The sequence below is a fragment of the Pelecanus crispus genome, chromosome 6 (assembly GCF_030463565.1).
Source record: "Pelecanus crispus isolate bPelCri1 chromosome 6, bPelCri1.pri, whole genome shotgun sequence".
Taxonomy (NCBI): domain Eukaryota; kingdom Metazoa; phylum Chordata; class Aves; order Pelecaniformes; family Pelecanidae; genus Pelecanus; species Pelecanus crispus.
The window spans coordinates 49,116,898-49,144,563 of NC_134648.1; the positions used below are offsets into that span (position 1 = coordinate 49,116,898).

Sequence of the window (27,666 nt, forward strand, 5' to 3'; positions counted from 1 at the left end):
GTAGGGGACCTCAAGGGAAAGCAAGCTGAAGTCACCAAGGTGAGCTTGAAGGGTTTACAAAGAGGAGGGTGGGTCCAAAAGGATATGGGCAGGCATCCCTGCCAGCTCTCTAAAGGAGACGTTTTGCCTGAAGCACTTCTCGGAGCATTTTGTCGGCCGCATGTACAGAGCACGCAAGCTATATAGCAGTAACAAGTGAGACTTGGTTGTTAGCAACCCCGTCAGACGCGGATGACTGTCACCTTCACAGTATGGGCCATCCCTGACTGTCTGCCTTTGCTACGTGCTTGTTAAAACTCACCACAGCACAAGGCAGAAAAGGGCATTTGCACGATGCAGTATGGGAACTTGAGACTCCACCAAGCCTATGCCTGCTGGCTCCCGTGGGCCCTGTTAGCTGGAACTGTCACGTACGTATGGTGGAGATGTTTCTACTTGCCACCTGGCCTGGCTGAGGGCAGGTCTGTGCACACCCTAGTAACACCACCCAAGCTCTAATCACACCAGCACCTTCTGGAAGAGCTAAGGGAACCTGATGTGACAGTGGTAGCTTGGGAGAGGTCCCCAGGCTGTGTCTGGTGGTGTAAGTGGGAGCTGAGTTTCATCTTTTGATATGGGGTGATGCCTGGCTGTTGTGTAGCAGAGGAGTTAGGGACTCAGCTCATGGCTCCTATCTACCATGCTCCTGCTGTGCTATAGAATCAGTCACTGCTGTTCCGGACTTCTGTTTCCCTGCTATCAGCAGGGAACTGAGCCCTCCTGCAGGGACCCACAGGGTGCTTTGAGGAGAAATGGAATTGAGATTCATTTTCTATAGTTACCTGCCAGGAAATGTGAGCAGCAGGGTCCAGTCAGGAGCACCAAATGACCTGACCACCAGCTTCGCATGACTTGGCACTGCAGAGAGGCACACAGTCTTCTCCTTATAGATCTGCTTCTCAGGGACGTTTTTTTCCTCAGAGGGAGAAACAGAGGAAAATGAATGAGAGAGAGCTGAATTTATTCCTTGTTCATGCCACAGCATGAAAACAAAATGCATCCAAGAATAAACTGTACAAGAGCTGTAGGCAGGTGTTGTGGCAAGGCAGGGGGAGATGCAGTGAGTACATCTTTTGGCGGCTGGCTAAGCATGCATGGATCTTGTACTTCTAAAGCATCTTATGCCTGTGTAGAAGAGGGACCTATAGTTGTAGGAGCAGGGACTGTAGGCCTGGCTGGTTATCTAGAGGCATAGGTGATATGAGTGGGAGAGAGCTGAGGGAATGTGTATTGCTCAGCACGTACATGTTGTGTATCATGTACAGGCAAGGGTGTTGCACAGCAGGGGATGGGGGGGGGGGGGTGGGGGGTGTGGGCTGCGGGCAGGGGGTTGGCCTGTGTGTGGATACACGGGAAGCATGCTGCCTGTGCTGTGCACAGGGCAGATGTGCCTGGAATGGCTGCATGTAAAGACACAAGAGGTTACTTTGCAGTTAAATGAGGCAAAGAATTACCATGGCGACCGCACTCTCCCTGCCAGATGCCAGGCTCCCAGGCAATAATGTTTGTGTGTTATTCTAAAAGCCCCAGACTCACTCTCCCCCTTTTGAGAAAGGGTGAGGACCATGCTGCCCCCGCTCCAGACTGGGAGAGTGGTAGGTACTGGGCTATGGGGGTGGTTTCCGCACACTCTGCCTTTCAGCAGAAGGGGGCCACTGTCTGGGTACCTCCTACACTGGTGGCTGCCGCAGTGCAAAGACAGAAGGGCTGTGGTTTGAATTACTATGATGCATTATGGTTCTTGCACTGTATGTCCACACAGTGTCCTCAGAAGCAGTGAAGACTGAGCCAGTTGCCAGTTCTTAGGCACCTACTGTGCGTGTGCAGAGAGCTGTCTGTTGGAGAACCTTGCACCCATGCTGCAAAAGAGGTGCTCTAGGGAGCACCACAGTGAACAATTTCAACTCTAGCACTACCAGGAGCTTGGACTTCACCAGTGATAGGTACTGCAAGGCTCCAAGGATAGACACAAGGCAGATGTGCACCAGAACATAAAGCCTCCTTGCACCTAGTGTATTCATGCTTGCTGTTAGTGTCCACATGGAGTATATTCTCTGTTCTTACTCAGCTGGATCAGGTCACGTCCTGTGCTGTAGCCACTGGCAAAGAAAGTACAGGTGCATCTTTCAGGTACCACAGGAGCTAAGGTGAGTTCCTCAGAGACCTTACTCCTTTCATTTTCAGAGGCCTTATTTCTTTCATGAGCTCTCTAGGTTTAGTGCTCAGTGGTCTGTGAGGTCATATAAATCACATCTCTCCTGTGCTCTCAGTTAAAGGTTGGGGATATGGTTGCTTTGTGGTCTGTGGGGAAAACTTGGAGGAGGAAAGGCTTTGTGGCCTAAAATGTTTGGAAATGCTTGTTTGGGGAGGAACGCTGATGCATTTTGCACAGACCCATATGCAAAAGCTAGAAAGAACGAACCAAGTAGGTGGTCATGCTGGTCCTGTAGGCTGAAGGGCCACAGGAGACCAGAGAGGTGCTGTAAACCAGCAGGTAGGTCATCACGTCACTTCTGCTGCACTGGAACATTGCAGACATGCAGAACACAGCTCGAGGCAAAAGTCCGGTGCTCCTCCTCACCGATGTGCCCATTGCACCATCTTCCCTTGAGTACTCATCTTTTCCCTTTAAGGGTTTTTGTTTAAAGCACAGAAGAGCATGCTAGAGACTGACAAACAGGTATTGTCATATGCAGAGGGCTCGCAAAAGAATAAATAGTGGCACTTCAGTGGAGGTGAAGCAATCCCTCCACACAGCAGAGGTTTGCTAATTTGCACGGCCATGAGGTCTCATTGGAAAGATATTTTTAAATGAAAAAGCAAGGAAATGATGCAAAATAGATTTGAGCATATTCCAGGAGATAGTTAAATTTTTCATAGTGAAAACCAATAATAGATCAGTCTGTGTGCTATGAACATCTCATCACAAAAATACATCATGGGAGGCTTCTGCTATCTATTCTTGGCTGAGCACTGACCTTGGCTATTAGATCTCAATTAAGCAAGTATGTGACTAATGTTTCATTCTCTCCCACTTTTCTGCTGCAGAAAATAATATTCAATGAAGCAAACACTGAGTACCTGCACACTTACTCTCCAGATGTGACCTGTGGTTTCTCAGTAGGTTCCATGTCACCTGAAAAAACAGCATTTCTTGTGTGAATTCCAGGGAAAGGAAGTATTAAAGATCTGTGGAGCCAGGGATTGCAGCCTTCAGCATTGAGCAGCCTCTGCTGTTCCAGAACAGTGTGCAGTGATGCTTGCCGGTACAGGGGAGGGGTGAGTAGGCCACAGGGATCAGAAAGAGCATGCCATATCTTCATTTCTTTATGCTTGCTCACCTGGGATCCTTCTTTCATTTAATTTTTCCCTTATCATTTTGTCCTAGGAGAAGGGAAGAAGTGCTAGTGGATTAGACAAGGGTAGTAATAACACTGTGCAAGGCTTGCCTTGCTGCATAAGACCCCTGTGCAAGATAGGAGATATCTGTAAACTGGTTCCAATTTCTGCCCAGGCAAACGCTGAAGCATCAAAACAGTGTGCCAAACTCGGATCTTTCCTGGAGCACAATCACAGCACTGGGCCAGGAAGGGCTTGGAGGAGATCATATCCCCACACTCATGTTTGACATCCAGCAGCAGCTGTCAACGGCAGGAGCAGCTGCAGAAACAGTTGTTGGAGAGGTGTGCTCCTGCTGTTGACAAGTGAGGATTGGGCATTAGGAGGGGATGAAGAGTTCTCTCTGCCAGCTAATTATGTGTGTTGCCTACAGTTGGGATTCGGGCAGGGAACAGGTGACATGGCAGCATCTGAGCTACAAAGACGGAGGAGGCGGCAGGGAAAGGACAGCTTTTTGTTGCACTTGTTCTAGCACTGCTTGGGGAAAAAATGGATTTTGGATGAGGACACGCTATCTCCTTCAAACCACCAGTCCTATGGGGAGCAAAAGAGATGCCACTTTGTCACCAGCATTGTGATGAGGATTTGATGGAGCAATGTCAGTGTGAAGAATAGAAGACAGGTCTCCTACATAGTGGAATGAAACCCTTGCTTTAAAAGCACCTGTGGCATGCTTTCAGCTGTCTGGGCTGAAAAGGGGCTTATTTGCACGTAGCATTCAGCTGTGTTTAGAATGGCTGCAGATTATTTGCAGTACTGTGGCTAAAATCTTCCTGACCCCCTGTCATAGACACCTCACAATCAGCACTTTGCAAAGTCAGGTTTCATCATAGTAATGAGAACAAGCTGACAAACACAAACTAGTCATTACAAGATTGGTGCTGTTCTCTGACAGTCTTTCCAGGTGCTGGCTATATTTGACCAAAGGTCAGACTAACATCTGACTTTAATCTTAGAAAAATGCTGTCTGAAAAGCCAAGGGGGAAAAGTCCAGTCTATATGAAAGTGTGCTGACTGGAGTGGCAGAAAGCTGTACCTAAACTTGACCTCAGCCACTGGGACAAGGTAAGACAATGCCAGATCATAGAATCATAGAATTGTTTAGGTTGGAAAAGACCTTTCAGACCATCCAGTCCAACCATTAACCTAACACTACCAAGTCCACCACTAAACCAATTAAGGGTAGAGTAGTAATTAATTTCATGTTTCCTGGCTTGGTGGCTGGATTATTCTTTAATGAAAGTAAAAACTAGGAATCATTAAGGTTGGAAAGGACCTCTATGATCATCAGTCCAATCATCAACCCAACACCACCATGCCCACTAAACCATGTCCCCAAGTGCCACATCTACTCGTTTTTTGAACACTTCCAGGGATGGTGACTCCACCACGTCTCTGGGCAGCCTGTTCCAATGCTTGACTACCATTTCCGTGAAGAAATTTTTCCTAATTTCCAGCCTAAACCTCCCCTGGTGCAGCTTGAGCCCATTTCCTCTCGTCCTATTGCTAGCTACTTGGGAGAAGAGACCAACACCCACCTCACTACAACCTCCTTTCAGGCAGTTGTAGAGAGTGATAAGGTCTCCCCTCAGCCTCCTCTTCTCCAGGCTAAACAGTCCCAGTTCCCTCAGCCACTCCTCATAAGGCCTGTGCTCCAGACCCTTCACCAGCTTCCTTGCCCTTTTCTGAACACGCTCCAGCACCTCAATATCTTTCTTGTATTGAGGGGCCCAAAACTGGACACAGTATTCCAGGTGCGGCCTCACCAGCGCCGAGTACAGGGGCACAATCACCTCCCTGCTCCTGCTGGCCACACTATTCCTGACACAAGCCAGGATGCTGTTGGCCTTCTTGGCCACCAGGGCACACTGCTGGCTCATGTTCAGCCAGCTGTCAACCAGCACCCCCAGGTCCTTTTTGGCCAGGCAGCTTTCCAGCCACTCTTCCCCAAGCCTGTAGCATTGCATGGGGTTGTTGTGACCCAAGTGCAGGACCCGGCACTTGGCCTTGTTGAATCTCATACAGCTGGCCTCAGCCCATCGATCCAGCCTGTCCAGGTCCCTCTGCAGGGCCATCCGACCCTCCAGCAGATCAACACTCCCACCCAATTTGGTGTCATCTGCAAACTTACTGAGGGTGCACTCAATCCCCTCATGCAGATCATTGATAAAGATATTAAACAAGACTGGCCCCAAAATGGAGCCCTGGGGAACACTGCTCGTGACCGGCCGCCAACTGGACTAAACTCCATTCACCACTACTCTCTGGGCTCGGCCACCCAACCAGTTTTTTACCCAGTGAAGACTATGCCTGTCCAAGCCATGATCTGCCAGCTTCCCAAGGAGAATGCTATGGGAGACTGTGTCAAAGGCTTTGCTGAAGTCCAGGTAGATGACGTCCATGGCTTTTCCTTCATCCACCAGGTGGGTCACCTTGTCATAGAAGGAGATCAGGTTGGTCAAGCAGGACCTGTGTTTCATGAACCCATGCTGGCTGGGCCCGATCCCCCAGTTGACCTGCACATGCCTGTTGAGCACACTCAATATGAACTGCTCCATAATCTTTCCTGGCACCGAGGTCAGGCTGACAGGCCTGTAGTTCCCGGGTCCTCCTTCCAGCCCTTCTTGTTTGATGGGGGTCACATTGGCAAGCCTCCAGTCATCAGGGACCTCCCCTGTTAACCAGGACTGCTGATAGATGATGGAAAGTGGCTTGGCGAGCTCCTCTGCCAGCTCCCTCAATACTCAGGTGGATCCCATCTGGCCCCATAGACTTGTGAGCATCCAGGTGGCATAGCAGGTCAATTCTCACTGTTCTAGAAAAGATGGGACATGCTATGCAACAACTGGGAGTGAGAAGGAAGTGTGTTAGATCTTGGTGCTTGTCCCATATTCAAGTGTATGTTTGTTCCCTTTTCTCTGCCTCCCTTGGCTGGGAGCAGTGACACTTTTTCTTCACCCTTGGAAAAAACTATTTCCAAACATTTTTTTGTTACTACTACTGCTAAGAATTTCTCGATGTTCCACTTGGGTTTACTTTTGTTCAGCTCCATCCCATGATTCCTAGCTCCACAATCTCAAGATTTGTCTAAGGAGTCACCCCTTTATGAAACAGCGAGTCTTTCCAAAATGTAAATTCTGTTTGAAAACAAAGCTAACTCTGAAGCTTCAGCAACAACCAACACCTCTGCCTGGACTGATTGTTTTTAAGCAAGAACAGTGCTTTGAAAGATGAGTCTCCTTTCCAGGCTGTGTGCTCTCCTTTGGCTCCTCCATCATTTCAAAATCAATAGCTGTCTCTGATTGCCCCCCTCCCCTCCAGACCCTGCTCTTTGCTACCTCATTTTGGTTTTAATTTGCCACAGCAAAATTGCAGTCATTTTTCCCCTATCCTAATTAAGAAACCTATCCATTAAGGAGAAAGAAAACAAACCCAAAACCTTCTTATCTAAGCCCTTAGCGCAGAACAGAGACAGAAATGATTGGTGAGATGATCACCTCTAGAAAGCCAAGGCCTTTATTGATTCTTCTGGCCTTCCTCAGTAAATACAGAATGAATTTTCAATTCACCTAAAAGGAAGCTAAAAGCTAATGTAAAGTGCTGACTTCCCAACATCAGAGAAGAAAGAGGCAGTATGTCTTCTAGGCTGACTCACTTCTTACTCTCTATACATAGTTTCAACAAGAATATTTGGAGAATGTTTTGTTGTACGTCATAGAATAGAATCATTTAGGTTGGAAAAGACCTTTGAGATCATTGAGTCCAACCATAAGCCTAACACTGCCAAGTATACCGCTAGACCATGTCTCTAAGTGCCGCGTCTACACATCTACACATAAGCGTGAGTGCCACCTCACTGTACTTCTATTTGAGTTTCCCCACATTTTGGTATAAATTGGCCTTGCTCCTGCCCTTCCAGGGGGTAATGGTCCTGACCAACCTTTTGGGAGAGCTTTGAGATCATGAAACAGATTAGAAAAGCTGTATTGTGGGTAAGTGGCCTCCTTCAGCCCAGCCAGCAGCACTGAGCACTTGAGTTAAGGAAATAAACATTGAGTGATGGCGAAGGAGGGCACAACCTCAGTGCTAAGATGTGTGATTACAGACACAAAAAGGGAAAAGTCACAGAGAGAACCTCGGGGGAGAGTCCACTACACATGAGGATTTTGTGGAAGAGGACATTCAACAGCACCATAGGAAAAGGTCAGAGACAGAAGAGTCCCTACTGACTTGGGAAAAACGAGATGCGGAGTGCCTCCACAAGGGTAAAACTTTCCCTATCCAGAGGAATAAACATCTCCTCTATTCTGCACAGAGGGAAAGCTACTGCAGGCTTTTCCAGACTTTACCCCTCCCTCCTTCTCTCTGGTGTAGTGGAAGTGGTAGATACCTTCCATGATGCCTATCTGAATACAAGCCCTAGCTGTGAATAAAAGTCAGATCTGGCTCGCTGCTGTACTCCAGACACTTACCTACCATCTTGGAGAGAGAAGCGTTTAGCTGATTAACCTGTTCAGAGTCTCTGTGCACAGTCAGCTCCTCCTAAGGGGGATCATACACTTAAAATAGCAGGAACCGGATGGGGATGATGCTCACTGGGCTAAAATTACTCTTATATTCCAGATTGTTCCTCTCTTGACTGGGACCCCAAGAGCAAAACCCCTCAGAGCAGGGCCTGCTATAAAAGCCCAGACAACTCTGCACTAAGAGCATGAAAGTAGGCTTCTGAGCCTGGCTTCCTAAAGGAATAAGGCTTGTGTTCTCATGGTTTGTGCATGTATTAAGCTCTGTGTGTCCTCACATTCCTGTCCATAACTTTGAAACCTGTTGGTCTATTTCAATTCAATTTGATAGATGGCATAAATTTCACAACTAATTAAGTTCCTGCAGGTTTAGTAGGTAGCCAGTTAGAGGAGAGGCACCCTATAAATACCCTGATTCAGGAAAAGGGTGCACCATGCATGTATTAAACACTGGAGAGATCACATGGGAAAAATCACTTACAAATGCTCAGCTAGAAGAAAAGCTTCAGTGAGAGCTCACAGTTTTTCAGGAACATAAATCCATAGGGAACCATGGAACATTCATTCTGCACCTCGCAAAACTACTGCTTTTGTTTTATTGTGATGTAGATGGAAGGAAAAAAATATTTATTTTAGGAAACGCTGTAAAAAAACCCCACAGCCTAAGATCCAGTGAATTTAAGTGGATCTAGTGGGTTTAGGAACTAGGTAGGATTCAGTAGTCCATTTGTTGTTGGCATCCTGTTGTAACAGAAACCAGCACTAGCAGAGAGAGTGGTGTGCCACCTGAAACAGGAAAAGGTGCTGAAGAGGGCTAGCAAGGAAAGTCAGGCGCCCAGGGCACATGATCTATGGGGAAATGTGGGTCCTGGAGTCCCTTCATGTGGCACAGAGGAGACTAAGCCGGGGGGGCGGGGTCTAACTGTAGACTTGAATTATTTGAAGGAGAGTTACAAAGACAGGGGAACCAAACCTCTTGGTAGTAACAGATGGTAAGAAAAAGGCAGAGGGAATGGTTACAAGCTGAATTTTGGGAACCTCAGGCAGGACATAAGGTGAAATTTCTTCATAAGGTGAATAGGGCAGCACTGGCACAGGTTACCAGACAAAATGGTAGAGTCTCCATCATGGAAGGTTTCTAAGTCTCACGTGGGAAGCTCGCTGGCAGCAGCACTGTTCCTAGGGGGAGGTTGGACTAGACACCTCCAGAGGTCCCTTCAACCACCTTTTCTGTGGTCCTTTGACTATAGATATCAGAAGATGATGCAAGGAAACAGCTTGTATGGGCTAAGCTGTAACTTGCACAGTGGCAACTTTTATCTCAACTCAACTTTCCCAAAGCATATGTGAACATATTCTTAGTCAGTGTTCAATTATTTGTATAGAAAAATGGTTTTATTAAGGTATTTGTGATTATCATTTGCTAAATACACATAGTGGAACTTATTTTGTACTGTGCTAAACTTCTGTCAGCCACATCTTGTGCCTCTTGTACCAGATCTATAGCATTATGCTACGGAGTGTTTTCAACCAGCTTTGGTTATTAGGATTTACAGAGGCATCAGGAGACTGTGGATGACTGTCACTGGTTTTCTCTCCAAGTCTCTTCTTGCATAGAGATTATCCAAAAAAAGGCCTTTATATATATAGGTCTTTGGAGGCCTCCAGCAACTTATTTTTCTGGATCATTAATTTCTGCAGTCCATGTACTTCTGTTAACTTTTTGAGGTAATGTGTTCAGACCCAGGCAAGTTTTATGATTTTGTCAGAACTAAAGTATGCTTAGAGCACACTGGATTATAGCGCAATTAATTTTGCATCCCAATTAAATGGAAGACAATCTTGTCACCGACAAGTCTCTTTTCCACATTAAATCTATCCTGCTTCAGGTGTGATGCAGAGAATGAGAATGACTTACATGAATAGATGAAGACAGATCCAAGCTCTTGTCTGTACTCCATTAGATGCAAGCTGGCTTCAACCTGGACCTGTAGCCATGGCAGTGAGATATTGTGCTGCTATCTGGGTATTCCCTACCTACTAGCTTCTCCCTACCTACTAGCTCCGCAGAGCATGTAGCATAAATAGAGGCGCTTAGGTGCACCTTACTGCTATCTGTAGAAATATCTGATGTGGAACAGTGAGGAAAAAATGTCAACAAGCTCTTAAAGAAAGGAGGTTGTAGTGAGGTGGGTGTTGGTCTCTTCTCCCAAGTAGCTAGCGATAGGACGAGAGGAAATGGGCTCAAGCTGCGCCACGGAAGGTTTAGGCTGGAAATTAGGAAAAATTTCTTCACGGAAAGGGTAGTCAAACATTGGAACAGGCTGCCCAGAGAGGTGGTGGAGTCACCATCCCTGGAAGTGTTCAAAAAATGGGTAGACATGGCACTTTGGGACATGGTTTAGTGGGCATGGTGGTGTTGGGTTGATGGTTGGACTGATGATCTTAGAGGTCCTTTCCAATCTTAATGATTCCTAGTTTTTACTTTCATTAAAAAATAATCCAGCCACCAAGCCAGGAGGCATGGGGTTGCTACTCTACCCTTAATTGGTTTAGTGGTGGACTTGGTAGTGTTAGGTTAATGGTTGGACTGGATGATCTGAAAGGTCTTTTCCAACCTAAATGATTCTATGATTCTATTCTATGATTCTATGAAAAATACCTAATATCAGAATTATTCCGGCAGCAGGCACAGCTCTAGGGACTGCCTTGCCTGTAAGTTACTGCCTGGTTGGCATGCAGTAAATCTGTCTTGGGCACTAGCCAGCAATCTGGTTTGTAACACTAGACTTCTCCAGCACAGTACTCTCAAGAGGACTGAAAATTATAAGTTTGTACAGGCAGTTTCCTCTTCTGCTTCCGGTATTCATCCCACTGTGCTTTGATTCTGATTTAATTGGAGACTTTATTTTCCCTTTACTCTTGGTTATAAAAAAAATCAGTAATTGTTTAAACTCTGTTGGACAGTTAGCTTTATCTATAGATCACATAATGAACAGAGTACATGCGGTAAACAACATGCTTCATTTCCAGGTGGCCTCAAATTAAACACATGATTATCTTCCTGTAATCAGCTCATTACATTAATTTTCTTGCAGAATTGGTCCAGATGACCCCTTCTTTCCCTCCCCTCAGCTGCACACAGCAGGACAACCTAGAAGACTGCTGCCTATGCCATTGATGCAATTTTGTGCTTGTGGCCATTGGGCAGTACTTCTCCTTTAGAGGAATTAAAAGCTACAGAGATTATCTCAGTGTGCACCTATATGAACACAAGCAAATATTTGTGGTACCTATAGATACAAAAACTTGATCAGTGCTATGAACAATCCTGTTGCGTCATCACAAACCTAAACAAATGAGGTGTAATGTCACAGCCTCAGAGCTGTGTAGGTCAATAGTTCTCAATCATTCTATCCTAGAAGGAGAATTAGCAGAGTGTATTACTGGATGCAGCCCTATTCCCCACCTTCTTCCCAGCGCTGTTGCTGCCTCTTCAAAATCATGTTCTGGAAGCACAGTTTGCAGAGCCCGCAGAGGTCCTGTCATTTGCTCATTTGTACTCCACTCTTCTGTGGTCACAGAACCAATGCTCCTGCTAGGCCAGCAGTTCAGGAAATTCTCCCTCTTTATAGTTGTTTCTCTTTGTACACAGATGACTTTTCTTCCCCCCTGCCCCAGGTCATTTCCCATATGCCCATTTCTGGGTCATGGACTTTTCATTTTCTGGGTGTCTGACACAGAACTGTATCAGGGCTGTCTCTCACTCACAATGGCATTAGATAACAAATTTGACTGCAAGTCAGTAACTCAGCAAATTCTCAACTCAGTCACATCTAAACATAAGGCTTCGATGGACCGGATACTTCCCATGACCAATTGCTAGCAGTAGTTTGCAGCTTTTACTATAATTTCAAACTGCAGAGGATATATAGTATGGTTTCTTGTCCTTGAATCACAGGAACAGTTGAATCCTGGAGTAAATGATTGCTTGTCATTTGTTATATATTTGTAGGGAACTGAAGACATAAGAAATGAGAACTTAATGAGAACTTAAACCTCAGCCTGTGACATAAAGAAACCAGCTCCAGTTCATGACCATCCAGTTCCATGACTCTTGTCTTCTCGTCTTCAGTGCCGAGTGAGTTGGCAGATTTTTGCTTCCCTCTCAAGAGTGAATAGACAGTCTGCCTTCTCATTGTCAGGAAAACAAATATTCCTCTCCCTTTCCCCACCTTCAGGTGCCACTAAGGGGACTTTGCTGTTTTCTGAGACTTAGTCAACTTTCCTTTCTGGTCATGCTGTAACCTCTTCACTTAATAGTATTCATTCTCCCTGGGCTCAGCTGTAAATACACCAGGCCTAGGATACAGAAAAAACACCTATTTCCTGCATAGAATAAAATATTAAACCCCTCATCTGATTATTTTAGACATTAAATTACTGGAGCTCTTTGCAGTATTGTATAAGGAATTAATTGCACACATACACACATTTACCTGCTATGAAATAAGCAGACCAGACACACTTTCCCCATGAGGAAAAGCTGCCACATACATGTTAAATTGGACTTCGATACTGCAGGCAACACCTCTCTGGCACTGCCCAACAAATCCTGAACTGCCCATAAGCAAAGTAGCCCTGCAGACAGATGCAGGGCTCCTCCACTGGAGCTGCCAGATGGCAGAGGCAGTTGATCCAAAAGAAGCCTGGAGGGAACAGCACAAGGGATGCGACAGCATTAACAATGCACTGAAATAACTAACAGGGAGAAAAAGAAAAGAAGAAAAGAGCCAGCCCAAAACTGATAGAGATCTTTAATTTAAAAACCAAGTAAGTTTATTCATTGGGAAAGTGCAACAAAATACCCCAGGGAATAGCGCATTCCACTCCAACAATTAAAATTGCATTAAAAAGCAGATAGAAAGGTCTGAGTCTTAAAGAGAACTGGCACAAAAGCTAGTGCTTTTCTTTGTTTCAATATATTTATCTTTGGGTGACAGAGATAGTCACTGATGAATTTTTTAGGTACTTAATTTACAATTTCATTGCTTCTACTTGCAAGTCATTCTGTTCCTTAAAGATGCTAGCTTGAGACTGGAGGACCATAATCTGCAGGCACTTAAGAGGGGGCAGTTTTGAAAGAATGGGGACGTAGGGCTCAGTCACGTACTTACTGTTGGAGGAGACCAGGCTGGGAGCTACTAGATATTCTAAGTAGATATTGCCCCCAGTTGTTTCTCTCTAAAATCTGAGGTATGCAAAAAAAGTACAGTTCCAGTTTCTGCTGCAGCTGAGGGGGTGCAAGCAGGCAAAAGGAGAGCACAGGACTACAGCAAGCTTACAGCAGGTGTTGCTCGAGGGAGCTGCTAGTTTCTGATCACTGAACCAATTTTTGTTGTAGAGGTAATTCTCTCGGAAATGCTGCAGGTAGGTCTCGCACCCATAGCAGCCTATTCTCATTCATACTTGCTACTGCACTTCAGCTGAGCTTTACAAGCCCAAGAGGATTCTTTAACACATAGCAATTACGTATCTTTTGCTAGCACTTTTTACCCAATGATTTCGAAGTACTTTACGAGCATCACTGAACCAAGCTTAAAATTCTCAGACATACAGGTATTTTAAAGGGAACTGAGTACAGTAAACACCCGCAACAGAACAGCAATAGAGTTCATCTCCTGAGTCCCACTTCTGAGCTTATCCTTCTTTTCCTTTTAAATTCTTTTTCTCCCCCAACCTATTTCTTACAGCAAGAAGGACTACATTTATTCTGCAGAAGTTTATTAATCCCAGTACAGACAAGTGACTTCTAGTATGATTACATTAGTTCCCAATTCCATATGGAGGTTGCCTGTCCAGTCCATGTCAGCAGGATCTCCTGGTCTCAGCTGTCTGTATTTGGTTTATGTCTCTTAGCTCTGCTGTTCTCCTGATGGTGACTGTCTTCAGAGGGTGCCTGGCCCTCTCTGTTCGTCCCAGAGTCCTCTGGAAATTTCTGACCCTCAGCCAACACCTGCCGAATAGTCATATTAATGCGGGAAGACTGCAAGTACTTGGCACAGACCTGCCAGTCCTCTTCAGAGCTGTGCTCAATGACTGAGCCAACAGGAAGGTCTGAAGAAAGCGCTTGGTCCAGGCACGAAGGCAAAGCTGTCCCTTCAGGGTTGGGGAGGACCCGGGGGACAGCATGGTACAGCAGACGGCTGAAGCCAGACATCACCATGATATCTCCACTGTGCATGAACATTGCTGTTGGGGCCTCCTCCCGCTTCAGGCCCCCAAGCAAAAATATTGAGGATTGCCCAAAACTAGAGATGATATGAGGATGGAGAGAAAAGAGAAAACAAATTCAGGTAGAGAACAATTATATGTACAGTAAGAAAATATTAACAGCTAAATCCCTTCATAAAAAAGAAAAAAAAAAAACCCCGAACAAGAAAACCAAATGGAGTCTTAGTAACAACTTTACAATGAGAACATGGAAAACAGACTAAGAGGCCTGGTCCAAGGTAGGCATAGTGTGAGCAGTTGCCCTGCCAGGTTTGAAGCTCTGCTGAGGTATTTCATCCTTGCCTGCTAGTACCTAATTGCCACTCTGCTGCTTTAGAACAGACCTGTGCTCTGTGCAAAGAGCTCTTCCGCTCCAGGCACCACATCCATGCTATTCAAGCAGTCTTTGAAGAAAAACCTATACCCTTGAGCTACAGCTTCCTACTACTCAAACTTTCAGAGAGTAAAGATTATGTACCCAATTAGCAAACTACATCATACCAACTTCCTATAACCATGTGCAACCATAGAAAAAAAAAAAGCCTCCAATCCTTCCACAACACTTGAGTGCTTTCCTTGGCTCACCTGAATGATAAAAGGGGCCGAGAATGGTCTAGTTCAGACTCATCCGCATGAATTCCCAGTGAAGAGTCAAAATGATAGTAGTTCAAGATCCCTGCTTGGGCTTGGAAACCCCGGAACCCGCAGGCTGCAGCCACTTGTTCAGAGAGGAATGCAAGGTCTGGGGGGAAAGGAGTGTGGTGATTTGCTGAGTACTTCTGGAGGAAGGAGAGCAGAAGAAAAAAAAAAAACAAACCACACCCAGAACATCAGAGCAGCAAATAAAATTGGAAACAAACACTGAACGAGAATTCAGAAGTTTGGCTGATAGTCCCGGAGAAGGACATCATATTTGCCTGGAAAATGACTACAACGTAGGCAGAACCACAGCAAGTTTACCTCTTATCATTTAATTCTGGGCCTATGCTGAGACTGCCAGAGATTCAATTAATCGTGGATTTAATTGTTATATCTGGATGGCAAACTTTAAGTCAGTAAGATTAGTACCTAAGGCTAGTACTAACATCCTGAGGATCTACTTGGTCACTACCTAAAGCTGCCAATGGACAGACAGTTCTGTATCTCATCAACAGAGCTCTGAAACAAGCATCTTTGTTCCTTCTTTGAAGGATAAGACAAACAGCAATCAGTTGCAAACCTACTTCTTCTCTCTCCCATGAGTGATTCTGAGAGGACTGGAAGGGAATAACCAAGTTTTTATTAAGGCCACCCAATAATAGGCTGACCTGGTAAATATTTGGTGAAGTATCTGCAATATATGGATAAGACTGCATATTCACTCTGCCATCCTCTCTCAGCCTCCATCTGACTCAGTCTTATGAAAAAGTTTATTTTGGTCAGAAAGCCCCAAAATAGCTGTTAGTTGATGAGACTGTACTATACTGGTTCAGACTCTTAAGTTCAAAGTCACATCAGCAGCAGCCTCTTCCTGCTCTCCCTCACCCCTTCAAAGAGGAGTAGTTTCTCAGAAGTAGCTACCTTCAAGCACTCAAGGTCATTCTCACCTTAAGTAGTTAACAATGCTTTTGTGACCATCCCTTTTGGTAGGGTAAAAATGCTCACTTACCCTGAAACAGTCACAGGTCTAGAGCTGAGTGTATGCTACCATGTTACCTTTCAAAGGAAAGAACACAGCAATGGACTTTTGCTGTTAAATCCTTCACAGTAACCTAAAACAGATTAAAATGTTCTTACAAGCATGGTTTGTTACAGCCTTTCCTCAAGACTGTTTTGTAGGATCATAAGCATTTTGTTCCATGATACCCTCCTCTGTCTGCCATTCTGAGTGCTTACAGCTAAGAAAAATGGAGAGGAATTTAATTTCAATACCTTAGTATCCCAGTTATAATGGTAACCAAGGGTCACCCAGCGCAGCTTCTCCAATAAGCTTCTGGGCTCCCGTTTACTGGAACCTTTCCTTCTGCAAAGACAAAATGGAAAGAAATAGGATATGTGTTAATTTCTGAGAGGTTTTCTGGTAGTGCAGCATACAGTAATGAGATTCACTCATCCATATGACAGCCTATTAAAACCATCAATGCTAAACTTATTTTCAGTGCCATTATTTTTTTCCTCCAAAGACCTTGAAAATTCAGTTCATGCAATTCGTGCAAACTATAGGGCGTACTGCCAACTGCTGTCAGTTTGAAAGCTTGTATTTTCAACATGGTACATAATAGGTTATCAGATGGAGACAACACAATGAACTGGTGCAGATTTAGAAGTTGCGTACCACTTGAGAACCTGAAAGTGAAACAACAGAATCTGTGAAGATCTAAAAGCTGCAAACACAAGGAAAAAATATTCTAAGCACTCAATGGAAAATGACAAGAAAGGAAAATGCTTTGCCTGACAGTGAAGCGTATCAAGCTGCATAATACTGCAAAGGACTGTTAGTTCTACTATTTGGTACTTTTACAAGAAGTCCTTAGGATGGACTGACTCAATGTTCAGTAAGAAGCAAGACTGCTCTAGCTATGACCATACACTTCTTGTAATGTCAGGAAGTCTAGATTGCAGGTGTCTCCTATCCAGACTGCTATGCAGGACAAAAAACTGTTCTTCTCAAGTGACAACCCTAATGCAGAGGGACTCAGTGGTTTGAAGCCACATGCCAATTTACCATTCTTACTTGAATGTGGTGAAGGCAGGAAGAGACCTCAGGGACGGGCTTTTACTATGGCCTACGGAAAAGTCCTTAAAAAGTTACAAAGAGTATTACTACAGTAAATCAGATAGAAACATGCTAGTGACAAATACAAAAAGGAAGGTAAACATCTATCTTCTAGTCCACTTATTCCAGCAATTTCAGCTTCTTTTCTCAAGATAAGTCATGTGTTATGGTAAAGAATGAAAGAAAAGGGAAATGTACTCAGAACATCATGATAAGCAGTAGCACCAGATGGTTGGCTCTCATTTATAGCCTCATTAGTTCAGTAAGACATGCTCTCTTCTACAAAGCAGGATATTTATGCTGCCATGGTCAAGTCTCAGCCAAGCATCTGCATTTAATGGGCATTTCTACCTGGATACACAGCTTGTTTCTGCCCTTCACTTATACCATACTGATAGCTCCTAAGCTAAACCAGGAACAGGATTTAAAAGGCCAGTTTCTTTACCTTTAGTAATTTTTCATAGCTCACCAATTATTGAAAAAAAGTCATCTTTCAGTTTCCATCTTTGTCATAGGGTAACAGCAACTGCAATTACCATAACGCAGCAACACAGTAACTGTCAAATACATGCTGCTTGGAACAATTTATGGAGCCTACAAGCAGGTAACACAGCATTTAGAAAAGGGAGAGCCCACAACTCATTCCTCTACATCTTTCAATCGACAAACTTAATGTTCATAATCAAACATTTTTAGCACATGCCTTTTGAAAGTGCCTTTCTTCTTTCACTACAGTGCTAGAGTGTTTGCACAACAGCAGGAACCCTAATATGCTCCTTATTCCCAGAACTTAGTATTTTGCATGTGATTTCACATGTGATTGCTGAGGAGAGGAAAGTCTGAGCGTTATGGATCTGGAAACAATGAATTCCTAGAGCTGTAGCAGGAGGTACTCCTACAAGAAAGCACAGAGAAATTCTGGTATAACTATGTTAGAAAAAGAACAAGACTGAACAGCAGGGGTGCTTTGGTCTGAAGCTCCCTTTTTTCTTTATTCACTGGTAAATGATTGCATCTATAAAATCCCCCCAGCCTTCTCCTTATACACAAGGATATACATATCCCTCATAGGGATGCTCTATTCCCTTTTATGCTTTTAATTGTCCCCAGCACTAAAGAAAATACCTAAACTCCACTTTCTGAAGAGAGCATAGCATACATTTCTAGGAACTGTATGGACTCTCCCTACCTTGTGGTTCCTGCATCCTGAAAAGAGCAGATAAGCCGTGACCCAAGCACATTTATGCATCTTCTGATGGCTTTAAAAAGCATTAAAGTTGTGTCCAGTCTTGGAAGTAGACCCCTTTTTAGCTAAGCACTCTGTTTCTCCCCTCCCTGAAAGGCTCTCACTCCAGATACTAGACAAGTTGGCTAGTTTGATCTGCTGTGCCCTAGGTAAAAGCACAAATACAGCAGTTTGCTCACTTGAAGACACAGGCAAGTGCTTAATAAAACTGCCAGTGTTCCTGCCAGCCATCACTCTTCCAAACACTGTTTTCAACTGAACTGGATTCAGCTGCAAATTAACCTCTGTTCTGATTGTTCTCCATGCGCACAGGAGGTGCTGCTGGGAAAGGCCTGTCAAACTGGAACAGTACCCCACTTTTTTCAGCTGTAGGGCACAACGCACAATACTTTCAAAGAACAACTTTTCATCCTTGACAGAACACAAAAAAGGCATCTGAATTTCTGTAACTAATTCTGACTGAGCCTGGAAAACACAAGTGGGGGCATAACTTCTCTCCTTGAAAACACAAGTGGGGGCATAACTTCTCTCCTTGGTGCAAATATTTAAAGTCCAAATCTTGCTTTTGCCATCCCATATCTTGTAGATGTTAAGAGTATTTTTGAAGAAAAATCTCAGCATATCAATTGTACTAAGAGACTGAGGTGAAAGATGAGAGTTGTAAGGAACTCTGGTCACTCCATCACATGAAACAGTCATTATGAAAAATGAGCAATGAAATCAACAAGGTAATGATAAATACCCAAATAACTAAAAGATTGTGTACTGTAAACAGCATCTATCTTTTATGTATTTTTACAGGTGACTAATTAAAAAAAAAAGCCTTTAAAACTTGGACTTTAAAACTTTCTACTTGACTTCAAAACTTGGACAAATTCTCCCTTAACTTCCAAATCAGGTAGAGGAAAGGCAGCTGTGTCAGCCACAGAACTCTGAACCTGTGGGAGTCTTTCAGAGTAAACAGGATTGCCATTAAAACAGTACATTTAATCACCATCTCAGATTGAATGAAAACAAATCCAAAACCACCACCACCAACAAAAAAAAAACCCAAACCAAAAGAAAAAATACTTTGGAAAATAAAACCACAGAAACTAGTGTGCAGATAACAGCCTTTCAATTATAGTATACTACAGTATACTAGGTCTGACAGCTGACTGGGAAGAAGAGCTAGCATGACTGGGGTGTTTGGAAAGGATCCCTTTTGCCTCAGGAAAACTGAGGCCTAGAGAGACCTCACGGTTTCACTTGTAGCTGAGCTTAGCAAGCTTCCAAGCACCACGATACCAGCCAGGGTCACTATTTTACGTTTGATTGATGGCTTTGGAATAATTTGCTACTAGAAAATCCCATTGTGAGTGTGAAAGCAGAGAATTAACGAGGGTGGACATCAAGCCATGAAAAATGCATCTTTAACTTGGCATGTCTGACACCATCTGTATACTGCCAGCATGTACACAATCTTTTTCAGCTTCCCTTGCCTGCTCATTTTTCCTAGACCTTCTCAGAGCTGAGACCTTCTGGCTCCATTAGTTTTGACCACCAAAGGTTATTGTGGACTTACCTCAGCTGCTCCTTGCTCTGTCCCCACAGGTCAACCGTCTTCTCGGGAGCCATGTGCAGGTCCAGGTTGCAGACATTGGGTTTCTGGGGGTATAGCTTGAGACACTGTTTCACCCAGTGACGCTGGCAGCCCGGAAGGAAAGGGTTTGGTATGAAAATAAACCCTGACCACAGAGAAAAAGGGAGGGGGTGGGCAGAAAGTGTGATTAGGCATTTCCCTGTTTTTTCTAAAACTAGAGCATAGGATAGGGGTTGAAGATACTGAAAAAACACCTCAGACATACAACCACTGACTTTGCATGTAAGCTGATGGAATCTATTAACAGGCCTGAATAGTTAAGTTAAAAATCTATTGGTTTTTTTCAGTACAAACAAACGGTGGCCATAAGGCAGAAGGCAGGGAGGGCAGCTGACGCTGGTCCAAGTAGAAAAATTACAATAAAGGACATATCTGTGTAAGGCATATTAATTACAGGTAGATCAAGGAGTAAGAACTTGGAAAGCCAATTGCTTTGGAGTAAATTTGATTCTGAAATGATTCAGCAGGATTCTTCTCTTGAACCCTGCAAAGCTAAAGAAATTCTGGCCTAGTTTTTCCAGACTTCAAACTAACCTTGTTGCTGCCTCTGAACTCATACTGTGTTCTTATTGCAACTTCAGTGTCATGAACTGCAGAGAGCAGTCCATGGGCTGAGCAAGTCTCTAGTAACATAAACCCTCCTCTCCTTTGCTTCATGCTTATTTCCAGGTAAGTCTGGTTGTATCCATCTTTGTATTTTGGTATGGTAATACTCATCAAAGAGGATGAAAGTCAAATTATATCCCAAACTACTTGTTGCTGACTGCAAATACTTTGCAGTCATTGTTAATTAACAAAACAAAATAAACATGTAGCTAGTCTGCACATTCATTTAGCCAGGCACCTCAGGCAGAATTCAAGCAGCAGCCCAAATAAGAGGGTTGGCAGAGATGTAATGGATTGATTTGGTCTATATCTTAACAGACAAGAGTCCTTGACATAAGATCTGCCATCACCAGGAGTGCTAACAGGATTCTTCACTGGAATTTTCTCCCCAGCACCTCAGGGATGTTTCCTTCCAGGCCAGGGTCAACAGTATTGATGAATGAGTGATGGGAAGATGCTATTAATCTGTATTATACCTACTCTGAGAATCAAGGCACTCTCTCAAAGACTGCCAATTCAGTAAGACTCACCAAGACAAAATTCACATACAGAGAGAGATAAGGGTACAGGAGGAACAAAGGAAAAGGAGGTTTCAAAGTTTTGCCCTACTGCATCTTTCTGAACTTCTCAGTCTTATCAAGCTAAACAGAGACAAAAATAGATGAAAAAAAGAAGCAGCAAGGCTGGGAGTCTCAACGATACAACAAAACGATACAACAATACGATACAAACTTGCCTTGTGGCTTTATGAAAGTGGTAATAAAAGCACAGAAAAAGCTTCCTGCCAGCCTGTCTCACAGACCCCACAAGATTAAATTAACTGGTTAGAAAAAGTGCCCTCAGTGTATTAATAATATACTGTCATTCATTTCACTCCATTCCTTGTACCTTCAGACTATGGCAGCCTTCTGATAGGTCTGGTTACAAGAAGTTTCTTTGCCAGAAGCATTAGATTTACTTTCTGTTAGACTCTGCATAGAACAGAATAATAATATTGCCCTTCCTGTCTACAGCTTTTGATATGGGGTTCTCAAAGCACTTCACTACATTCATGAAATTACACTCTACTATGTATGTGTTATCTCCAGGTATTAATGAAGGAATTGAAGCCTGGAGTGCTAGTTACACACAGTGCTGAGAACAAGAATCCAAATTTTATAATTCTTGTATCAGAAGCTTAGAACATGCTCATGTCTCACCAAACCTTTCATTGCTTACTCCTAAGAAACCAGATTAGTCTAGATTTACAAACGCGAGAACAACTAAAAAGTGGGTTACTGCTATCCTTCTGATGTCAAGAAGGGCAGAAAACCCTGAATTTCTAACAGTTGCAGAATTTTACTCTAAAATTCTACACTAACGTTCAAGACTAATAGTTCCTGGGAGGGCCAATAGTGCTAGAAATCAGTAACTTAGCTCACATTGGAGGGAGAAGAGTAAGAAATATATTTCTGTAGCAATCTTTTTGAGCTGACTAAAGAACACCACAGACAAACTTTGAAAGCAACACAGTTGAACCTCCTGGCCTTGAAAGAGTTGGTCTGAGTGGAATCGGTGAAAGACAAATTCTTTAGGGATCTGTATAGTAAAGGAATCTACCTTGAGGAAGCAGATGCAATTCTCTTACTGCAGCAAAATCTTGCAGCACACTAGGAGTTAATTTACGGCTAGTGAAAGTGGTTTGCAGCCTCAGTCAAAGGAAGGGTAAGACACACAGATGTCTAGCAACAAGAACAACCCCTCATAAAACCAGTTTGTGTCAGTTACAAAGACCCAAAGACAGCATCACCCACATCTCACAGAACTCAGGACACTGCAACAGAAATTCACCCAGCTTCCTTAGTCTTCTATTTCATTGCTCACTGTGGGGACAAAACCAAGTAACTTCCCTTCCATTTGCCCATAGACAAACTAAAGAAATTCTAACTTATTTTAGAGGGCTATTTGGGCAGTTGGTTAAGTATCTTACAGTGCTTCAGGATGTCCAGATAAAGGTAGCTGGAAAAGGATAAAACATTATTTTTGTCCACACATGACTTGATTCTAAACAGGACTGAGAATTTGTTAATGTATTTGCATTTCATTTTAGTGAAAGGTTTTCTTTGTCAAAGCAGAAGAAAAACGCAGTTAAGTGCAACACTTGTGATCCCCTCCCCCCATGTAATTGCTAGGAAAGACGCTTAGACAGACATAAAATGACAAGTGAGACCAAGCAAGGGCAGCTATAATATGACAGGTAAGTAGAACAAAAAATGTATAGAGGCAAGAAGAGGTGGAAGCCTTTCTCCTGAAGTTATTCAATTCCCTGTGTATTAACCATACCAGACGGCTAGTGTGGCTGCTTCAGTTTCAGAAATGGTAGGCTGGCTTCATAGCAACCTACACAGACACTGACTGCAGTCTCCATGAACCGAAAGAAACATGAGAAAACCCAAAACCAAACAAACAAAAATCCCTGAAATAAGGAAGATCTGGGGAACTACAAACTCATCAGTCTTACCCCTGGTAAGATTATGGAGCAAACTTTCATGACAGCCATTTCCAGACACGAGGTGGTTGGGAACAGCCAGCATGGATTTACTGAAGGCACATTTTGTGTAACCAGCCTTACTGCCTGCTGCAGTAAAGGGAGAGCAGGGGATGCTGTTTACTTTGGCCTTAGCAAAGTTTTCCAGTCAGTCTCCTGTAGCATCATTGGAGCCAAACTGGGGGCTCATGGATTTTATGGGTAAACTAAAAGGGTGAGCAAAAGCTGGCTAGGCCACCAGGCTTAAAGAATAGTGATTTGATGGTTCAAAGTCTAACCAGCGGCTGTTATGAGCTGTGTTCCTCAGGTTGATACTGGGGCCAAGACTGGTAACTACATCTATATCAACAACCTGGAGGATGGGACATTCATCCTCATCACAGTTACAGACAATACTAAATTGGGGCAGCAGTGGATATGCTGGAGGCTACTGCTGCCACTGAAAGGCACCTTGACAAATCAAAGGAATGGGCCAACAAGAACCTCAGGAAGTTCAACAGTGATAATCCTGCACCTGGGGCAGAATAACCCCATGCAACAGTATAGCCTGAGGACCAGGGAGGTCTTGGAGGACAAACTGAGCACAAGTCAGTAGTGCACCCTTGCAGCAATGAAGGCTGATTACACATCGGCCTGTATTAGTAAGAGCTACCTAAAGGGGCATTATAGAGAAGGTGGAGCCAGATTCTTCTCAGAGGTCCACAGCAAGATTATGAGGAAACAGTCACAAATTACGGGAATGCAAATTTTGGTTAGATATGAGGTGAAAAAAATCACAACAAGAGTGGCCAAACACTGGAACAGGTGCCCAGAGAGGGTGTGCAAACTCTGTCCTTGGAGATTTCCAAAACTCACCCATACAAAGCTGTGAGCAACCTGATCTAACTTTCAACTTGACCCTGCTTTAAGCAGGGAGTTGGACTAGACCTCTGAAGGTCCCTTCCAACCTAACTCCTTTCTGTGATTCTACCAGCTTACCTGCAAACCTAAGATCCATTTCAGTTTTTGAAATAATCTGCTTAATGAAATTACTCTGTACCTTGACTAGGACAAGGGGTTCTTATTCACTTATTGTACTCAGTGCTCTATACCAGCAAGTAGATGCCACACTTCAGCCCTGAAATGACTGTATTTCAGCAACTTACCTAATTTGCATTATATATGTTGAAGAAAAATAGAGATTTTATATTTCTGTAGTGTCTATCAAAGGCACAGGAATCCATTCTCACGAGGGATGGTCTGGTTGATCAGAGACTGTGAAACAACTGGCCCTTCTGTTCTCACCTTCATATATATTGCAGCATCCCACCCTTAAGCTGACTTGTTTGTCCTCCTGCACTTAAGATAACACTAAATTACACTTAGACAAACCAAAATAGCTTCTTCAGGCAGGGCACGGAGGATAAGATGGAAGATGCCTGAATCCAAAGCAACAAGATTGTGTTTAATTCTTCTTGAAATCAGAAATACCTACCTGGATACCCATTGAGGCCATAGGCTTTCCACTGGCTAACTGGCTGTAATCCTGCTCTGTAGGCATCTTGATCGCTGACTGAAGAAATACTGAGCTGTGATCTGAACACCTGGCAAAAGAAAACAGATCTGGTTAAGGAAAAAACAAAAAAGAAAAAAAAACAGGGAAGAACAAAACTCATCCAAAAATACCACCTATAAGAAAGAGTGCTACCATATTCCAAGGTAAGTCTCGTAAAAATGCCAACTGCACCACAGAACTATTGTCTAAGCAACTGTGACCAGAACAGGGCATGCTGCTAACAGAGCTAGTATGTACTCAACACAAGAATCAAAAGGTACCTACAGTTTTTACAATAGTTATGGATCAGGAGAGATGTCCCCCATTCATAAAAAAAACCCAAACAATTTATACCAACGAGAAAAAATTTGGCACTCTTTGTCCATTTCCACAGTACAGCCTCATCATTATAAAACATTCTGGTAATTATCAATCTCCATTAGAGAGCAATATTTAGTCCTCATAACACTTTATACCTTCAAAGAATGTTCCAAATACATGTTGCTCATGATCCCATAGGGTAGATTACTATTCTCATCTGTAATTTACAGAAGGAGAAGTAGTATAGTGATGAAGTGGCCAAAGTTGTCCGATGTGAAGGACTTCAGAAACCCTGTAAATTCTGAATACCACATTGCCACTTATGTTTCCAACAGCAGGATCAACAGCTCAAGGCTTAGCAAGATATATTTTCTTGACGTACTCTCTTGGGTTGCAGTAAGACATGTATTTAAGCTGCAACAAGCCAACACTTGCTGAAAAAACCAAAATCATCCACTGCGTTACCATTCCCTTCTTCCCTTAGGACTGGGAACCGTCTTAGGGAGGGCAGGGTAGAGGCAAGTTGCTTTTGTTCTGGCTTAGTTCCCCAGTCCAGCCTCCATGCGGCTGTGCAAAAGTACAGGCTCATATAAAGAAAAAGCCGGCCAGGCATAGTGGGAATAAGCAGGCAGAGACAGGCAAGAGTTTGTTTATGACAATTTAAAGTGTACATGAAATTTAGGCCTTTGCACACACACTCTGCAGTGGTGAATGTGTAAATCAATCTCTCTGCAGGCTGACAGCTCTGGTTAATGTCTCCCGAGCAACGGGTCTAGATTATGTACATGGAATTTGTAAGAAAACTCTAAACTGGTGCTGGGCAGCAGCTTCTGGCAATGTGCTCAGTTTTACCAATTTTTCAGCTCTCTGCCAAAAGCAGCTTTGCAACTGCCAGCCTTGAAGAGCTTAGTTCAGAGTCCTGTCTGCAGAACATCCCCAGGAAGGCTCTTCCTTTGACTAAGACTCTGCCACCTCTCTGCCTTCTCAAACTGCTTGCACACCAGCTGCTGCCAGGGTTTCTGGAGAACAGAAGCTGTTTCTATGCTGAAGAATTACATGTGCTGAATCAGTTAAATAAGCCTGGTAGCAGGGCAGCTGGGGTATGTCACACTTCACTGAAGAGCTCAATCACTTGAAGCTGTTTTCTGAGAGAAAAGGAACAATAGTACCTGGGCCAATCTGCCTGGTCTGCAGTGCTTCTTAAAGAGAAAAGGCAGATGTTTTTAACCTGGGGGAAAGAGGAATAAAAGATGCTTTCACTAGTAAGCTATCAAGTGATCTTAGAAGGCAACAGGCACAAAAAGAAGGATATGGAAAAGGGACAGATGCTTGTGATGCTTTCAAGTACTTCGAATTTCCCAGAAGGGCTGTAATGCTGGAATCCTTTATTTGATAAAGGATTGCTAGAAGCTCAAGAAAGGCTGAAATGTTAACAACTCGCTTGTTTAATGCTAAAGCCTTGAACAATTTCGTATGGGTCAGGTTTTGTGTCCCGTTAGCAATATCAAAATTATAGTCTGAAAAGATAGAAAAATATATATTCAAATAGAACAGTAAAAAAAAAGAGATTAAGCATTTGAACTATGAAAAATTAGGCAAAGTTTCATTTTAACTATATTTCTTACTCCCTTTTTTCATGTAGGCTCATACATAGAAAATCCCTGGTTAACAAGACTTCAGCAGGTACCAGTTATCCTTTTGTGAGGTGACAAAACGTAAGATGAGTTTAAAGGATCAGTTCTCCATCACTCAAGACATGGTAAACTACTAACCATTATGACTACTACTTTCAGATGTGTTCCTGACTGCATGTCCCTAATCCACTGCAACGGTTGGACTTGCCCTGATGGCTAAGCCAAATATTTGTTATATGGGAATAAGAAGGAAGAAGAAACTTTCCCAAGGGGAAGACAGCAAGAACCCTGGGCATGCACTGCACAGCAAGGGGAGGCTGATCCCAGCTCCCTCTCCAGCTCACCCAGGTATTTCAGGGCCAAGACAAGGACCAACAGGCCCAGGAAACAGCCTCAGCTCCAATAGTGAAACTTGCTTTTTTTCCATCCACGTGTTCTTTGCTTCCCTTAAGTAACACGTGGTTCTGTTAGAGGCTTTGGAGATCCCTTACTGCAGCGTAGAGCTAATTAAGCATTATGGGAGTAAATAAACATAAGCAAAAGCGATAAATCTGTGAATAGGCGGTGTGCTGGCCAGGGGCGGCTGGGACAGCACCTTGTGCCTTCGGGCAGGGTCCCGCACCCCCGCGGGCAGCCGGCCCAAGGGGACCCTGGGCGAGCCTGCCTCTGGGTCCCACGGGCAGCGGGGGCCCGGGCCCTCAGAGCTGCACACCCTTCCTCAGCTGCTCGTCTCTAGCCACGCAACCAGTTTTTAAACGTTATAGCGACCCGTGAGAGGCCCAGCGCTGGAGGGCAGCGTCTTCTAGCCAATAACGGGACAGAATAAGAGACTTGGCGTGGCGCAGGAAGGGAAGCAGCAGGCGGAGAGAACGGGCTGCAGCAATGCTGCAGCAACACGGCCACAGCACCGTGCTGAAACCGCTCAGAGAGCGGGGCGAGGGCAGGAGGAGCCCGGCGTTACCTGGGCCCCCGGCACAGAGAAGTCCACCACACCCCGCAAGTCCGATGCGTCGCGTTGCCGGTAGAAGCGAAAAAGCCGGCGGAAGGCGTCCTCCCCGCCCTCCCGGGTCAGGGCCGCAGCCGCCATTTTGGCCAGGCCGCGGAGGGCGGCGGGCGGCGCTGCGCACTGCCGGGGCGGGGCCGGTCGCCCCCTTCCCGCCTCAGCTC

The 27,666-nt window shown here is 44.2% G+C and overlaps 1 protein-coding gene across 3 annotated transcripts; it reads right to left on the bottom strand.

Annotated features, from left to right (window-relative positions):
• Window positions 1-12,782: 12,782 nt before the first annotated feature.
• Window positions 12,783-27,589, bottom strand: ALKBH1 (alkB homolog 1, histone H2A dioxygenase). Of its 3 annotated transcripts, XM_075711898.1 has the most exons (7): window positions 27,461-27,476; window positions 25,021-25,082; window positions 24,485-24,593; window positions 19,800-19,962; window positions 16,146-16,236; window positions 14,820-15,013; window positions 12,783-14,272 (listed from the first exon to the last, which is right to left on the bottom strand). In XM_075711898.1, the coding sequence occupies exons 2-7, from the start codon at window positions 25,051-25,053 to the stop codon at window positions 13,849-13,851; spliced, it is 1,014 nt and encodes a 337-aa protein (XP_075568013.1). In that variant the 5' UTR covers window positions 25,054-25,082; window positions 27,461-27,476; the 3' UTR covers window positions 12,783-13,848. The 3 variants fall into 3 exon arrangements, with proteins under 3 accessions (XP_075568013.1, XP_075568014.1, XP_075568012.1); XM_075711899.1 differs by lacking the exon at window positions 25,021-25,082 and having other exon boundaries at window positions 27,461-27,589; XM_075711897.1 differs by lacking the exon at window positions 27,461-27,476 and having other exon boundaries at window positions 25,021-25,493.
• Between the last annotated feature and the right edge of the window lie 77 nt (window positions 27,590-27,666).

What these genes read in the sequence shown, in the direction of transcription:
- ALKBH1 (XM_075711899.1), bottom strand. Translation starts at nt 27,586, where the DNA reads ATGGCGGCTGCGGCCCTGACCCGGGAGGGCGGGGAGGACGCCTTCCGC. An exon ending in ATTATAACTGGGATACTAAG is followed by an intron (nt 15,014 to 16,145) that starts GTATTGAAATTA and finishes TCCTTCCTCCAG; the next exon opens with AAGTACTCAGCAAATCACCA. An exon ending in CGGCCCCTTTTATCATTCAG is followed by an intron (nt 14,273 to 14,819) that starts GTGAGCCAAGGA and finishes TATCATCTCTAG; the next exon opens with TTTTGGGCAATCCTCAATAT.